General features: G+C 50.5%; 1 protein-coding gene and 1 long non-coding RNA gene across 2 annotated transcripts; one reads left to right on the forward strand and one right to left on the reverse strand.

Moving 5' to 3' along the window:
• Positions 1-3,904: 3,904 nt before the first annotated feature.
• On the reverse strand, positions 3,905-6,739 carry LOC150001282 (uncharacterized). Its single transcript, XR_016513004.1, has 3 exons — positions 5,918-6,739; positions 5,667-5,801; positions 3,905-4,668 (listed from the first exon to the last, which is right to left on the reverse strand). It is a non-coding gene; the product is annotated as an uncharacterized LOC150001282 (long non-coding RNA).
• A 168-nt stretch (positions 6,740-6,907) lies between these two features.
• HOXA13 (homeobox A13) lies at positions 6,908-10,162 on the forward strand. Its single transcript, XM_090287794.1, has 2 exons — positions 6,908-7,886; positions 8,596-10,162. Exons 1-2 carry the CDS (start codon positions 6,971-6,973, stop codon positions 8,838-8,840), a joined length of 1,161 nt encoding a protein of 386 aa, XP_090143920.1. The 5' UTR covers positions 6,908-6,970; the 3' UTR covers positions 8,841-10,162.
• Positions 10,163-17,042: the final 6,880 nt, after the last annotated feature.

The following is a 17,042-nucleotide window of genomic DNA, read 5'->3' on the forward strand; positions in this document are numbered from 1 at the left end:
CAGTAGCAACATTCTATTAAAAAATGACACAGTCCTGGAAAAGGGTATCGTGAGTCTCCCTCATATGCATATTTGAAAAAGAAGAGATGTAAAATTTTAAGCAAGATGCCCCAAACCCCAAACTCCCTTTTAGTCCCGATTTATTTTAGGTGGACCCTTCAGTTCTTTCTAGACTGTGATTAGAACAATTTGAGTTCAAACATACTGACCCCTTGAAATCTATCCTCAAAACCGTATATTGGGAGTGGAATAATGAGATGTCTAGAATTTTCTTTAAACTACTCAAAAAAGTGGATGAGGATGATGAAACATGAAAGACAAAATGATAATAGTGGGAGTTGGGTATATAGGGGTTCGTTAGACTTGTATGTGTGTGTGTGTGTGGAAAATTCCATAATAAAAAGATATTTTAAATGTAAGCAAAGGTTTCGGAAAAATTATCCCTGCCAGAGGGCTCAAATAAAAACATAGTCCAGTTGGGTAGCACCTGAAGGTATCCATTTAACCTTCGTTTTCTAAGACGGAAAACGACCTTGCTCCCTTTCATTTCGCCGGAATCAGCCGGCCATCCCCAAGCTTTCTTTCCGGCAATCTCCCTTTCCCAACCCATAAACTGAGCATCCAAACCCGAGGTTGGGGGCCTGATTAATGGAGCTTCCGTACTCAGCTCCCCCGACCAGAGTGTAAATACCCATAAAAACTAATATCAAAAGTTTTTATTGAGCTGCTTCGTTCCCCTGAGCGCTGGGCCAAGCAGGGCTGGAGCAGCGGGACAAAGGAACGGCGACTGCGCCCTAAGCAGCGTCCGCGCCCCTGATCGGCTCCGCGCGGGGCGCCACAGCCGGCGGAGTTTCTGGGGAGAACACCCAAGCCAGGTAAATACCAGTCGGGGGCTCGCCTTCCCCTGGGGACAGGTGTATTTACCCAGCCGCAGGGGAGGGAAAAATCAGAATGGGTAGAGACGCCAGCCACCCTGAAGTATGTCACCGGGCTGGTCCGACAGGGTGAGATATCTTTCCTCCGTACTGATGCCTGTGTTTCATCCACGTGACGTTGGATGTCTTTTTCACTGTGTGTGTGGGCGCATTTGATGTGGGAATCTGCGTGTGCCTATCAAGGCACACACATCGTTATGATTACGGCATAGAACGTGCTGGTAAAAGTCTGATCACACCTCTGTGTTCTCTGACTTCTCCTTCCCCCATGGCTGCGCCTGTGAGTTTTCCTCCTTCAGCTGCTCTCAGCAGTGAGAATTCGCAACCAGGGTCAGGGACTTGGGAGCCTTTAGGGTTTGAGGAGAAATGGACTCACGCAGGTCCAGGCCCCCTGGCTGCCTGCACCCGTTTCTCCGCGAGAAAGCCGGGACTCAGCCCGGCCAGGCTGAGGTCCAAACACCCCCCACACCCAGTGTCTTCAAACGCTATGTCTTCAGCATATTTGTTGACAAAATGAATCCAAAGCCCAGAGCTGATTTCCTGTTTTGTTGCTGCCGGAGCAGCAAGCTAGGACCTGGGTGGAGGCCGGCGGGTGGGACGCCTTTGGGGCAGTGGCAGGGACAGATAACGTCTGGACAGAGACCTCTGGGCCTTTTGGTGTCGCAGCGGCCCGCATTCCTCCGACCGTCCGGCGCTCAGCCAGTGCGCTGGCTGAGTGATGGGGAGCTCACTCCTGGGGTGGGTGAGCCCGGAGTCCAGAGGGCCTGTACGCCCACGGCCAGATGAGATCTTTAGGAATGCGATTCCCTGTTCCCGCGGAGCACTTCCCGAGTTGCCCCTTCTTCGGATGCACGCTCTGGTCTTTAGACCGAAGGCTGAGCATCCAGGTCCAGTTAAGAGCAGAGCAACGGCAGCACGTCGGGGGCAGGCAGCGGTCCCCTCACCATCACCATCGCCACTGGCAGAATCATCCAGGCGTTCGTGAGCCCCAGGCAGCCACTCTCAGAGGCGCGAACGTGCCCCCTATTCCAAGTCTGCGCCAACCCTGGGGAGTCTGGCCGCCGCTGGCCGGCACTGTGCAGAGGCGGCTGCCCTTCCTTCAAAGGCACTTGAGTCCCGGGGCTGGTAGTCCTAAACAAAGTGTGGGGGCGCCCCTCTCCCTGCTCAGGGACTTTCTGGTTTCTGGGAGCAACGCTACAGGGCAGCGCGTAACTGATGTCCTCCCTGGGCTTCTGTGGCAGTCCTTTCTGAGGCACTATGCACTCCCTGGTGGTTTTGAAGGCCTGGTGCTGAGGGAACCCACCAGGCAGCTGGAGATCTGCTCCTCCCAAAGCTTGCTGTCCTCAAAATCCACGGCATGAGGAGATCTTAACAGCAAAGTGGGATCTGTGTGGATCTTCCTGGATCTTGCACTTCCATTTTCACTGTGTTGGCACTGAGTCACTACAGCGCCAAATGACTTCCCAGAGTCCAAAACTGTTCCTACAGCCTTGGGCCTTTTGCTGCTTCATTAATGCTTCAAATGCACAAAAATCTAGAACCAACGCTTGAACAGGTAACTCAGGACGGGCCAAACTGCCCTGCCTACTGACCACCAGTCCAGGTTTCTTCAGGACCTACTCTTTCTACTTATGAAAATGAGTACAATTTCCACCCAGGCTGGAAAGAGGGTGGGGAAGCTCACAAAGCCCACCATGAACAGAATTGCTCCCTACTCATCTCTTCCCCAAATGGGCTGGTCAGCTGCAGAGCCCTAGGTGCTATACTGTCAGGTTATTTTTCCCTGTCTTCTTTCTTTTTCTCTCTAAGTGAGCCTCTGCTTCTCTGCCCTTTTCCCTCCATATCTTTCTTCCATTGCCATTATCTCTGCGGCCCCAACCCCTGTGGAAGAGAGAGGGTTAAGATGTTCTGCAAATGCTGCTCGTAAAGTGGCTTGGATACATTAGAAACACATGAATATCCTGAAATACAAAGTGTCTTTAAAACCAACTGAGGAATGTTTATCCTAATGTTGGATGGATGCAGAGAAACAGTGCCAGGGAGAAGTGCTGACAGCCTTCTCCCAGTTAAAGTGAGAGCAGGTAAATTTCATTTGCTAGTGAAAATCAAACTCGATTAAAACATAGTTTCCCTTTTCTCTTCTAACCCTGAGAGCCCAGGGCCCCATGGGCCACACTGGTAACGAGTCCCCCACCCTTCACCCCCCCCCCCAAAAAAAACCAGCCAAAGTCTCTTTCTTCAGCAAGCAGGAGGCTCCAAGACAGCTAAGCCCCACGGGGCACTCCGGCTTGCCCCAAGAGGTAAGAAGCCATGGCTGCAGGGTCTGGCAGCTCCTGGAACAAAGGCCAAGCCCCTGGGCTGCTGTCATCCTCCATCTTGCCCTTGCTGCCTGTTCAGGGCCCCTTGGGGTAGATCAGGGAGCACCCGGCAGAGCACCCCTCCACCCCTCCCAGCCTCTTCCTTAGGGGGCCAGTGCCTCCTGCAGATCCAGCCTTGCTCACAAAGGGATAAAATTGTCATGGCTAGGATTCAAATTCCCATAGGAATTCCTTAGCATGACAGAGAAAGAAAGGAAGAAAGGAAGAAAGAAAGAAAGAAAAGAAAGAAAGAAAGAAAGAAAGAAAGAAAGAAAGAAAGAAAGAAAGAAAGAAAGAAAGAAGAGGAGAGGAGAGGGAAGGGAAGGGAAGAGATGGAAAGGAGAGGAAAAGAGAAGAGAGGAGAGGAGAGGAAAGGAAAGGAAAAAGAAAACAGAGAGAGGGTCACAGTCAACTAGCTGAGCAGACAAATGAGTCTTGACCTTGCTGTTGGGAAAAAGAAGTGTGCTGAGACTTCTGTGCTTGTTTCTCAGAGCACACTACAGTTCTTCACTGCCCTGCAACCTTTCTTTTTCCACAGCAAGCCAGTGTGGTGGCTGCTTGGAGGGCTACGAGGCTAAGAAATGGTATTGGAAACCATTAACAAATCTCTTATGTCCCTTGACAAAGGACAAGGAGGGAAGAAAAAGAGATTTTCTTGATTCAAAGTGAGTAGAAATTCTAGAAATTGAAACCCAAAATTATGTATGGAACTCATTCAGATTCTACAAACCATCCCCACTGGTTGGTGGCTACAACTCAATGTCTAACGGAACATGCAGACTCTTAAAAACAGTGACAGCATGCCAGGACGCCATTGACTTGCCTTATAGAAAAAATTTATTTCATATATATCGAGATCCAAGACATAAAGGGAAGGAACAGGCTGCCTCCCTCTAAGTAACCATGCCTCAAGAGTTTTTGAAAGTTGATAGGGAACTAAGAAAATATCTGAATAAATTGATTACTAAAGATCCACCACAAAGCTCAATAAATAATTCAGGCCTGAAGCCCTTCCCTGGCTGGGGCTGCCACATTTAGGGAGCAAAACCTAATTTGAAGTGCAACCCAAAGTCTTCCCGCAGCACCATCCCTCCGAGACAAACCTGCTCCGGGGCTCCTCAGCGGACAAGATGAAATCTTGTCTCACCATTTTTGGTGAGAAAGGACCCAGATGACTGTGGCAGTCTGTGGAGCTGGGGCCCTTCCTCTGCACTCAAGGCTTGGTCTCCAGTGAAGTGGGGAGAGGGATTGAGGAATGTAGAGCTGGCCTTGGCTGCTGCGTGCACCAGCAGCTGCACCATGGCCAGAGGTGAGCTGGCACAAGCGCCGGCTGGTGGGGGCTCCTCGAGTTGGGTTTTCGTTTTTTCCGGGTCTGGCTAGAAAACAGAAGAGGCTTGAAGCTCAGGCCAAGAGCAGGGCGGACGCAGAGAAGAAGAGTCTGTAAACACCGCCCCAAAAACTCCACAAAGGCAGCAAAAATTGCCGGGTAACCAAACAGAGCCAGAAACAAGAATTCCAAAGGAGAAAGAAGTCAAGAATGAGGGGACATGGGCGGTGGACCTTTCACAGCTAGCTGCCTGGGTCTCCGGGCTTGCATGGCAATTCTCATGCTGGCGAGACTGAAACTTTCAACTTGACCTTGGCCTCCAGCCGTGTCTGCCCCATATGTAAAACAGCCCTGAAGTTCTCAGGAACTGAGGCCTTGAACCCTCCTCTGCCTCTTTGTCACCATGAGTTTTACAATGCCACTTGGAGGAAGGAAAGAGGGCAAACAGGCCCAGAAAGTAACACAAAAATCAGGTCCCTACAGAGGCCGGCTCTTTAGTCTGCGAATGGACAGTCAGGGAGGAGGTAAACTGGGGGCAAATCAATATTTACCCGGAGCTACTAAAAATGTGGGAGAGAAAGGACACACTGGTTATGTGTATGTTTAAAGGAGGGGGTGTCATAGAAGGTTTTACTGGGCAACACTTACATTTGGTCCTGGCAAACCTGGGGGTCAGAATCGATAAAAGCCTGAGCCTAGCCTCCTTGGTCAGACCCTGCAGGAAGACCGGGATCCTTAGAGATTCGATGTGGATGTGGTAGGATGCGGTGGGGTTGTAGGGGCTAGGGATATTCGAAGTGCTCTGAGCTTAGGGCTGAGTCTACAAGCTGGGACCAGCAGGCAGGTCCAAGTCTAGATGCTCAACAGTCCACTTGGGTTGGAGGGGATTGTATGTAGCGCTCTCCCCAACCCTGATGTTCCCATGGAATACACCCACTTTCACTTTGAATGCATGTTCCCCTTCTGGGCATCTGACCAGATCACAGCCTCCACAATCAGAAATACAAGTATGTGGCTCCAAAGCGACAGGATCCCAGAACTCCTCACCAAATCATGGTCGCTGCTTGGCTTTTCCAGCACCAACATCCCACCGTACTCTCAGAAAAGGGTCGCATTCCCCAGGCACAGAGGAGAGGCTTCTTAGGCTGGTTCTTGGATAGAGGAGCTCCGGGCAGGCACCCTCTGCAGGATGGAAACAGTGTTCTCCCCAATCATACTGGAGGAGAAGGAATGAAGTGGCCCCAAAGAGTCCCTTTTTCCTGTCCCAGAACAGAGTGAAATAGAGAGTGCCCAGGTACCTGGAAAGTCAGCTCCTTGCCCAGGTTCTATGAAGCTTCATTAGACTCCAGAAGTGGGGCTCTTTTAAGTCCCAGCCAGCACCCTACCAGCCTGTTTCTCTTAAACTCCTTCCACTGAAGGTGGGGAAGCACTGGAGAACAGTGCACACAAATTTCGCTCTCATCTCAGTCTCTGGAGGAAGAGTTGTTACTGGTGCAGAGTGAGGAGCAGTTTGTATATATAAGTGTGAATGTGTGATCGCGGTACATTTAAATGTGTGTCAGTGTGGATGTGATGGGTCGTTCTAAGCCTATCGGCCTAAGTGCGAGTGTATGAAATTGTCCACCAACACCGTGGGCAAGGAAGTACAGGAAGCTCCTAAATGCAGGCCAGGCTTTCCGATGGAATGTCCTGGGACCCACGGCCCAGGCTCATCCACAACCGCCCAGCCACTGTTCCCGTGGAAGGAGCGCCCAATCGGGACGCTATAGAAGCGGAAAGAGCTAGCGTCCGTGATGGCCTTTCGCTGCAGAAGGACGCGTGGACACCTGAAAAGAAAACAGCGCCGGAGGTCCCAAGAATCACCCTGCCTGCACTACGCCTCGTTACCCTCCCCAGTTGCCCGAATTTTACCTGACCTGTCCCCACTGCCTCAGGTCGCAACCAACAGCGCGTTTCTGTCCCCTCCCAGCCTGACGCTGCTCTGAGCCCCACTGGGATCAGGGAAAGGACGGGGAGCGGCGCGGAAGCCGCCCTGCCCTCCCTGCCGCACCGACCTCTCGCGCCCCTGCCTCTCCCCAGGGTGGAGGGTGTGCGCCGCGCGGCGGGCGCTGGCGCGGGGGACCTCGCGGGCGGCGGCGGACAGCGGGTGCCCGGAGCCGAGGCTGGAGCCGCCCGCTTTGCATACGCCGTGGGCGGAGCGGGGGGCCGGGCCAATGGGCGGCCGCCTGGCGCGACCCCGCGGGGCGCGATCCGCCCCCCTCGCTCGGGCCCCGGCCCCGCGCGGCGCGCTCTTCACTTCTTGGGGGCTTTTTAAAACAGCGCCACTGGGGTCTCTCCATGCGGCTCGGGCTATGACAGCCTCCGTGCTCCTTCACCCCCGCTGGATCGAGCCCACCGTCATGTTCCTCTACGACAACGGCGGCCTCGTGGCCGACGAGCTCAACAAGAACATGGAAGGGGCGGCGGCGGCGGCGGCGGCAGCGGCGGCGGCGGCCGCCGGGGCCGGGGGCGGGGGCTTCCCCCACCCGGCGGCCGCGGCCGCTGGGGGCAACTTTTCGGTGGCGGCGGCGGCCGCGGCGGCCGCGGCGGCGGCGGCCAACCAGTGCAGAAACCTGATGGCGCACCCGGCGCCCCTGGCGCCCGGCGCCGCGGCCGCGTACAGTAGCGCGCCCGGGGAGGCGCCCCCGTCGGCCGCCGCCGCCGCCGCCGCCGCCGCCGCTGCCGCTGCTGCAGCCGCCGCGGCGTCGTCCTCGGGAGGGCCCGGCCCGGCTGGCCCGGCGGGAGCCGAGGCGGCCAAGCAGTGCAGTCCCTGCTCGGCGGCGGCGCAGAGCTCGTCGGGGCCCGCGGCGCTGCCCTACGGCTATTTCGGCAGCGGCTACTACCCGTGCGCCCGCATGGGCCCGCACCCCAACGCCATCAAGTCGTGCGCGCAGCCCGCCTCAGCCGCCGCCGCCGCCGCCTTCGCGGACAAGTACATGGAGACCGCCGGCCCGGCGGCCGAGGAGTTCAGCTCCCGCGCTAAGGAGTTCGCCTTCTACCACCAGGGCTACGCGCCCGGGCCTTACCACCATCATCAGCCCGTGCCCGGCTACCTGGATATGCCGGTGGTGCCTGGCCTCGGGGGCCCCGGCGAGTCGCGCCACGAGCCCCTGGGTCTTCCCATGGAAAGCTACCAGCCCTGGGCGCTGCCCAACGGCTGGAACGGCCAAATGTACTGCCCCAAAGAGCAGGCGCAGCCTCCCCACCTCTGGAAGTCCACTCTGCCCGGTAAATGGCGCCCCCCTTCTCAGCTCCGGTCCTCCAGCTCTGCTCCAGCTTCTCCTCCGCTTGCTCCCGGGTCACTCGGGTACCCCTTTGCTGTCTCTCCCTGACCTGCCCTAGCGGCGCTGCACCCCTGGGAGCCCGACCCCGCTGACTGGCGCTGCCCATACTGCCCTTGAGCTGGGCTGGCTCCTGGGTCTTCTTGGGTGAGGGATGGCTGGGAATAAGCTTTTTGGGACCCTGGCTGACTTCCTTCTCACTCGGTGCCCCGCCCTCCCTAGCCCTTGACATCGACTTAAGGTTGGGAAATTGACCTGGAAACGGTTTACTAAATTGCCCGTATTCATTCTCTCAGAAATGGTTTCAGTGTAGAAACATCAAGTGTTAGGGGTTGGGAAATACAGAGAGCTAGGCGTCGAAATGTTGTCGTCCCCTGGGCCCAGTGCTAAGGTGTGGGCCGCTAGGCCAGGCGATCAAGGGAACGGAAGCAGCCGGCCTGCCTGAGACGGTCATGGGAGCCCTAGACAATTTCATTTCAGTGCAGAACTAACCATTCTCTTCACTGACCGTCCAGATTTGGGCAAAAGGCTGGATTTTGCAGAGCGTGGCAAAGGGCAGCTGGATGCTGCAAAGCGGCTAGCTCAGATCAAGCTGTCGCCTGCGTCCTGGCCTGGATCTGATCCCTGTGTAACTTGCTTTCTTCCCTGTCTTCCAGACGTGGTATCTCATCCCTCAGACGCCAGCTCCTACAGGCGGGGGAGAAAGAAGCGCGTCCCTTACACCAAGGTGCAATTAAAAGAACTCGAACGGGAATATGCTACAAACAAATTCATTACCAAGGACAAGCGGAGGCGTATATCAGCCACCACCAATCTCTCCGAGCGGCAGGTTACAATCTGGTTCCAGAACAGGAGGGTCAAAGAGAAAAAAGTCATCAACAAACTGAAGACCACTAGTTAATGGATTAAAAGTGGAGAAAGAGGGCAACTTGAAGAAATGCTTCAGAACTCATTGCTTTACCCAGATAATCATTATAATGCTTAATGATAATTGAAGAATGGGAAAGAGAAAGAGAGAGACACGGGCATTTTGCTTTCCTAAAGGGGATCTCTTTCTCCTTGGTGGAATCAACTATTTTAAAACTTTAAGGAATGGTAGAGACTGCCAGTTCTTCTGCCAACCCCAGCAGACCATTAAATGACAAACTCTAGAATCAGATGTCAACCCCCAAATACGCAATTTGAGATAAGTTACGCATTTACTGAAATCTTGTAAGTATTTATGTGACTGTTATATTTTAGGACATGTTATATGGTCATAATCCAAAAACTGGTTACAAAAGCAAGAGGCTGTTGTAAACATCTGCTTGTCCTTCGCCATCGTCACCCCCTTTGCATGTTGTTAAGTGACTGCTCAGGTAAATCTTAGTGAAAACCCTACCCTTTTTGTATACTCTGCAAAACATGTCATGTATAGGTTTAGAGGGGAAAAGAGAAGGTACTGAAATAATGATTTTGGACTATTTTCTATGAAGGTAGATAGGGAGAGGAAGCTCTTCCAAGGATCATTTGCCTTGGTAGTAAATACAACCAGCTTAGCCTTTGAGGCTACAAGGGAACCCCAGTCTGGGAATGTCCTTCTGATAATAATTTTCATGTGCTTATAACAAGAATATTCTGTGGCATTTGGACTATGTTTTCTGCCCCAACATTATTTACTTTCCAAAGTATTTGATATCATTTTTTAAAATATTGGAAGCATCAGAAATTCACAGAATTTACTTTATGTCACATCTCCAGAGAGGTACCACCCCAACATGGTGGACTTTGGTTTAAATGCAACAATTACTTTTTCATTTAAATTGCTATTTTCCAATATTTGCTAAAATATTACTGGAGAAATAAATTTTCTCTTTTTTTAGAAAACTCAGAACGGAAATCCATTCTCCTGAAATATTTAGATGTTTACATTCTATATTTTGGTCTATTAAGGGATTTGTATTTTTCCATGTTTATTGTGTTATGAGACTGCATTAGAAAGTTTAGGAATTCATCTTCATAGCACATTTTTAATCAAGCAGTTATTCCAGTCAGCACATTCATTTTGTTCATATTCACTATAAAATGCTATCTTGTAAATAAAGACATTCAGCACACTGTGAAAATGTATTTGTGCACCTGCTTTCTAAATACTTCTACTAAAAGTAATTAAAAAACCTTAGACCTGTAGATAGTGCTATAGTGATGTTAATTATGTTAATAAAATAGTCACTGCCATTAAAATCTGAAAGAAATACTCATTATTTTCCTATGCACTGCACAGAAAGAAAAGAAGCAGGTTTGTTCTGCACAAGCCAAGGACCATTCTTTTCTATTATTATTTAGTTGAGCTATTTTTTTACTTTGCTACAATTTTTTTTAAAGCAAAGGGAGAAATCCCTCATAACTAAAATCCTAAAAATTTAGAAAAGGGGGTTAAAATGTCAGGTATTCTTAAAATGAGAAAAAAAAGAAAGATGGGAGAGATAGTGTAAGTTCTCAGGCTCCCTATAGGAAATGAAAACCAGTTGTTTAGTATCAGCGATGCCCAGGATGTCGTATTTTAAAATCTGCTTTTGGGTCTGCATGCGTCTGAGGGGGCAGGTTTTGATATTTGTTGAAATGACAGGACTAGGAAAGGCCTTAAACCTTGACCTTGACGAAAAAAGACAATTTGTGACCTTGACTTTTGACAGCTCATGAATTGGCCTTGGCTGGATTAGTAGATCAAGGGCGCCACCTCGCGTTGACAAGCTTCCTTGTAATTCTTCGGCTTCAAGGGAATCAAAAGGTCTTACCTTCTTGACTCCTTAAGAGATTTAGTACTCATTTCTTTGGCTCCAGATGGAGCAGATTTGAATATATGTAAGTTATACATGTGCCTGTATATATGTGAACATATATATGTGTATACATATATGCATATCAGTGCTTGTGTGTGCTTGTGTGTGTAGATATATATATATATATATATATATTTGTAGAATCTGTACAGATATAGTATTAATTACTGATGACCTGAGACGTTGTAATTTAAGGCAATTTCTAGAGTTGAGGTACAAAATGTACTTTACATGATGAAGTTTTGCTCCTTTTCTTTACTGACCAAGTTCAATTTGTTTTCATAGTAACTTGCTGCATCAGATTTCTGCAGATCTGCTTTAAAGCTGTACATTTTGTCACAACCTAAGAGGTGTTCTTAAATAACCAGTCTTTCCTGGCTCTCACCCTCCAAGGTGGTCTACCATCCTAATTAGAGCTGTAGGGGAGTCTATACGGCAAATTAAAAGTTTCAGATGCCTCACTAACTCTAGAGTTCTAGAGTTACATTTCAGAAATTCAAAGAAACCCACCTCTTAAGAGGTCAGTATGGAGAGCTTAAAGATCTCATATCTACAAAATGACCATAATATAAATGCAGAAGGAGCATTATCCTGGATAGCTCAGAGCTGAGTGCTGCTCCTGGGTGGTGTGCAATCTTATATTGATGTTTGCAAACCTGCCATTTGATTTGTGGAAGAAATATATACATGTAATATTAATAACCACCATCAAAACTATAATAAGTATTGTTTCTACTATTTTGTGACCCCTAACAATACATCAGGTGCTGTGTTTAGAGTCATAAATAATACATATGTATGTTTATATATTTAATATACACACAGGGTAATATGTTCTTGTGGAATCCATGCTATGCTCATATGTATTGCAATGTTGGTGGAACCAGGAGCCTTATGATGCAGAATTTTGAAATGAGGTTAATTTTATCTTTATGTTAGAAGAAAGTCATTGTGACTGGAAGAACTGTATCCATCATTTTACAGGAAATAATATTGGTTGGTTTCAAACCTGACGGAAACCTCTCCAACCTGAAGACATAAAGCTTGTTTATAGATGGGGAATTATAGAAGGCATCTCTAAAGCTGTCTCAAAAACAGCATGGTCTTGAAATGTACATATGGAATGGCCTTGTGAAGTGCAATCAAATTTTGCTGCCCTGAGGACTTTACTCCACTGTGGAAACTAATGAAAAAGATGCTTCGGATCAACCTCCCTGAGTCTGGTGCCACAGTACTGTATTTCTGAATGAGCTGCCATCATTCCAAAGTAACAGCTTTCACCCAAAATATTTGAAGTGGTGGAAAATCCCCTCAAAACTGGATCAAACTGTGTGTTTACAAACAGCTCCAAAGGGGACTCCTCTGTTGATGGAGATATTTTTCTTTAGATGTAAGAACTGTTCAGAGCCTCAGGCCTAGGAAGGAGGCCAACAGCAGCCCTGCAGTGGAATACCGCCCTCTCACACGCCATCCCCACTGCAGGAACTCTGGGTAAAGTAGTCGTTTTTTTTCCCCCCTCTCTCTCTCTCTGCAAATTTTGAAACTAATGACAAAAGATGTTTCAGAGGTTTTTTAAATTGCCGCCCTCCTTGCTCTAAATTGGTTGTTAATAATGTTGATTTTACCTAACTCCCCTCTTATTTAAAATTCCTCTGAATCTACCAGACAGCATGAAGTACTCATGGATTATGGTGGCTCCCTCATGCCCTCAAATCATTTAGTCTAAACCTTTAGAAAAAAAGGACACCCAGGAGGACACCAGCCACCATGTAGGAAAAATAATGCCAGATACTGTGATAGTGGTGCTGAATAGCTCATTTCAGTATATTTTTTTCCAAAAGGGAAACTTTCTGAATAAGACATTGTAAATATGCGAACAACTAAATACCGTTTTCATTTATTAAACTAGCAAAGATTTTAAATTCTGTCATGGCCTGTCATGTTACCATTTTTTAAAAATTGTAAATATGAAATTTAGGAGGGGGAAAAAACCCCTACTTTTTTCATCTGCTCTTAATGCTGTCAAATTTATTAAGATATTTTAAGTGGTTGATTGTAAAATGTCACTACTATTTATGCCTGATACAGAGCTGAAGCCATGCATTTAAATAGTGTGTTTTTTTTTTAAACAGAAAAAGAAAAAAAAGAAAGGGGAAAGAAAATTATTTTAAAATTTTAACCTAATATGTTTTCTTAAAAATTCACGAGGCAGCGCAATTCAGCTGAGGGTGATATAGTACGTGTGCGGGTAGTGACAGGTTTCACCGTGTAATATATGTGCCGCTCACACCTTGCTGAGTGTGTTTGGTGGAGATGCGGCCTTCTGTGCACGCCGGCGAATTCTCGAGGCTCCGAACGAGCCGAAGGCTGCCTGAGACGGCTCAGCTTTACACCGGGTGGGTTAAGAGGCGCCTCTCCGGATTCGCGGACCTCTGCGGAGGAGACGCGAGGGGCTCGCTGATTTATGCACGTTCCTTTAACGTTGATAGAACGCGTGTCAGCAGCCCAAGACCTGGAGAATCAGAAGCGTGCAGCGAGTTGCTTACATCCCGTTTTTCATAAGCAAAAAATGTAGCGTTATCCAAGAGGCCTGCGGAGATTTTTGCCTAGGTGTTAGGACAGGCACACCGGGCAAATAACAGGTGACTCCATTCTTTATGAAAATACCCACTTCCTGATCGGCCGGCTCCTTCAGTCCCGCGCATCTGCCAGCGCCCACGAAGGCCTAAAAGCTGTTTGCTGTTTTTAATTGAATTTTAAAGGGAAGAAAATAGACGCTGGCACAGAAAATTGTCTCCGTCGACGCAGCCAAGGCTGTTTATTTCCTTTCTGCACGGCCTCGTCGCGCCGCTGAAGAGCTGGATCCACCGGGCACGAATCCTGACTGCGGGTGGCAGTGCCGCGGCGCGGTGCTTCCCACGGTGCGGGGGCGCGGACCAGCGGGGGATGCTCAGCTTCGGACTCAGCCACCCGATGTCGCGCCCCTGGGGGCAGAAGCGAGGCTCAAAATCCTCCACACTTGTTCGTGAACCCTCTACTCAAAATGGAGGCTCCAATCCTACAGAGCCCGCCTTGCTTAGGGCTCGCGGGCGTGCCACGGGACGCAGACCGAGGTCAAGGCCCTGGACCCCAGCCCGCGCCGGGGGGACTCGGGGGCTCTGGGCATCCGCCCTGGGGAGCCGCCCCGCAGCTGCAGGCTGACGTCACTGCCGCCCAGGCGGGCCTTTGCGGGCCTCCCCAGGAGGTATTTGATGAGGACAAGGCGATTGAAACGAAGGTTTTGTGCGGGTGCCCCCTTTTCCGCCCTGCCCCCCCTCCCCAAAAGAAGAATCGGGTATTTAATCTCTCGCGGTCTTAATTCCTGGCAGCGTGGAAGGTGGTTTGCAACGGGAAATAAAACTTGACAGGAGCATTTTCTCTAAAAGGGGTTCTGAAACGGGCTGAAAAGAAACCGTGTTTTTCTTTACCAAATACTTCCGTTTTCCGAGCCCCGGGCCAAGGGGTGGGGTGAGATCCAAGGGAGCTGAGTGCACAGCGAGCCGGGCACGCAGGGCCAAGTTGTGGACCCGAGCGGCCAAATCCGGAGGCGCGGGCTGGGAGGTAGCCCTGGGCCTCGCGGCGCCCGGCGCCTCTGAGACAGTCCGCTCGGCCCGGCGGCGCCCTCAGCCCGAGGCCAGGACCTCGCGCGCGCCCGCGCGCACCAAGTTGGCACGGCCAGGGGCCAGGTTGGCACCCACGGTAGTACCTGGCGCTGGCTGAGGGCAGCCAGGGTCAAGCGAGAGAAGAGGGCCCTGGGAGGGCCGTAGACTGCTTGGCTTTAACCCTGAGGCCTAGGGGAGTTGAAGACAGGAGCTCGAAAAGGTGACGAGAGCACTGCTGGGGGCTTTGTTCAGGCTCAGGGTCTGCGAACCCTGCACAAAATGAAGAGGGGATGGGGTGAGCGGTGTAGTTGGAGAGGATTGTCTGGGCTGCTATTGGGTGGGAAAGCGTGGAGAGGGCAGAATCCCCCTCCCTCCAACTCAGCATACTCCCGGCTTAGCCACAAAGGTCAAGTCCTCCGCGCCATGGCCCCGTCCACGGTCACAGTCGCGTGGCGCTGGCCCCAGGAAGGCAGAAGACACACAATCGGCTGGCGGCAAGCAGATTCTGATAGCTTGGGGCTCGAAGACTTGGGGCAGGGGTTCTTTCTTGATTTTCAACTCCAGCCCTGTTGAAGTTCCAGCAGCCAGGTGTGTCTCAGGCTATGCCACCAGCCAGTCCTGGAAGAGCAGGGTCCAGGAGACTGAGTCCGTGAGGCCTATTCCCTGTCAGCGGCACAGGGCCTGCAAGGTGGAGAGACTAGACAGGAGATGGAGACAGCTGGATCGGAGTTCTGAGTTCTTAACTCCCACAAAAACAAGGGACGCAGTAGGGCCAGAGGGCCAACTGGGCCAGGAATAGGTTGAGGGAACAAATAGCCTGCTGGGAGCCTCTCTTGAGGTGCCTGAGTCCAGGCGGGCTCCCTCAGTTCGTGGCAGGCCTTTGGTGAGACCTTTGATGCTCTTCCTCTTCTGCCTAAAATCTGGGCCAAGAAGTGAGGTGATTCTTCCAAAGATAAACATCCCTGATCCCAGGTCCCAAGAATGCCCTCACTGTATTCTGGAGGGTTGGGAGCCCCTTACCTCTGCCCATGGCCTGCTGGCATCAGGTCACCACATCAGGCCCAGCAGTCAACAAATAGTGTAAGCCTGGTTTGCTGCTGAGCTTATTGCTCCAGGTAAATCAAAGATTTTGTCTCCCCCTGCCCATCCCCACCACACACACACAGAAAACAGAAAAGTTGGGCTTTATCCCTAGGGCTGCGTGGTGGAACAAGGCCTAGAAGGGCCACTGACCACTGGAGAGAGTGCCTGTGGGTGGGTACTATGGCAGAATTGTCTTGCAAGGCATGTGGCAGAGACTCTTAGGGCAGGCTTGGAATGCACAGGGGCTCATCCTTCTCAAGTCTGGAATATGAGCCATGAATTGTGGCTAAGTAGAAAGAAGAGGCTGGGGAACTGTTCCCAAGGGCATGGGGGTTTCCTGTGAGCTATAGCTGTGGGGACCATGATCCCAGGGCCAGAGCTGACCTTCTGGTTGGGCCATCCTCATTTGTCCCCTTTATTGTATGCATAATCAGTTGGGGAAACCCGTTTGGGCCGAAGTTGCAGGGAGAATGGAAGGCAGACTGCAAACCAGGGATTTGCCCTTCAAAGTTCCTCCTACCCCATTTGTTCCCACTTGGTAGGGGGAAAAAGTCTCTAATGAGTACACAACAATAAAAATAATAGTTCTTCTCAAAGAAAGTAATCCTTTTTCTCCCACCAGTTTGGACCCACTAAACTAAATAATAGATTGTTTGGGTGTCTGAGACCTTTAGTTGAGCCCTATGCCCCACCTCTCAGAGGCCAGGGGAAGGATGTGGACCTCTACAGATATCAGGGGACCTCTGATTATTGAACCTGTGGGCCAGAACCAACCATAAGGCCAAGTTCAAGGCATTACCTGTTCCCATGCTTTTGGAAGGGTAGAGGAGCTTGTGGAGAGGTGGGTGTCTTGCCAAGCCAATGGGATAAATTAACCCCTGCCTCTACCTAGCAATGACAGAGAAGAGTCTCCTGAAATATCATTTCAGTATCAGCACTGCCTCTGAACAGAGCTGATCTGCCCATAGACAATTTCCTAGTTTCCTGAGAACAAATACTGGATCTCCTGGGCCTTCCTAGAGAATCCATCTTCCAGGCTCACCATGGAAGACAGATGTACCTCCAGGACACCTCCGACTGGGAAGGAGAGAGCCCTCGATGGAGGTCTGGCCTCTGACCAGGGACCAGGGAAGGGTCGTATGGCCATTTCTACCCTGGGTCCTCACAACTGGCTCATACACCTGTGTGCAGTATGGTCACACAGGTTTTTGTTTAGCTTTCTAGAAACAGGTGTGACATTTAAGGACAAAGGAAGGTAGAGGCTCAGACCAGCAAGAAGAGGCAAAAAATTTGGTGCCTTAAGTGATCCATAGGTAAATGACCATAGATCTTTGGGAGAGAGTTTGTCAAGTGGGCCTGAATCCTCCCAGGCCGGCTGCCATCCAGGATTGCTGGGCCTAGAAAAGCAGAAGCTGCATCCCAAGAAGAGAAGATGGACATGCTGGTAAGAGAGGGAGGGAGAGAAAAAGGATGTGGTAGGGCTTTGGAATGGAGTATTCAGAAGGTGACAAGTCCAGTTCAAATCCCTGGTGAAAGCCTGAACTGAGGAAGGGTCAG

Source organism: Furipterus horrens, unplaced genomic scaffold, assembly GCF_987537825.1.
Source record: "Furipterus horrens unplaced genomic scaffold, mFurHor1.1.pri manual_scaffold_9, whole genome shotgun sequence".
Lineage (NCBI taxonomy): Eukaryota > Metazoa > Chordata > Mammalia > Chiroptera > Furipteridae > Furipterus > Furipterus horrens.

Coding starts and splice junctions, on each gene's coding strand:
- HOXA13 (XM_090287794.1), top strand. CDS start 6,971: ATGACAGCCTCCGTGCTCCTTCACCCCCGCTGGATCGAGCCCACCGTC. Junction 7,887..8,595: donor CTGGAAGTCCACTCTGCCCG/GTAAATGGCGCC, acceptor CCTGTCTTCCAG/ACGTGGTATCTCATCCCTCA.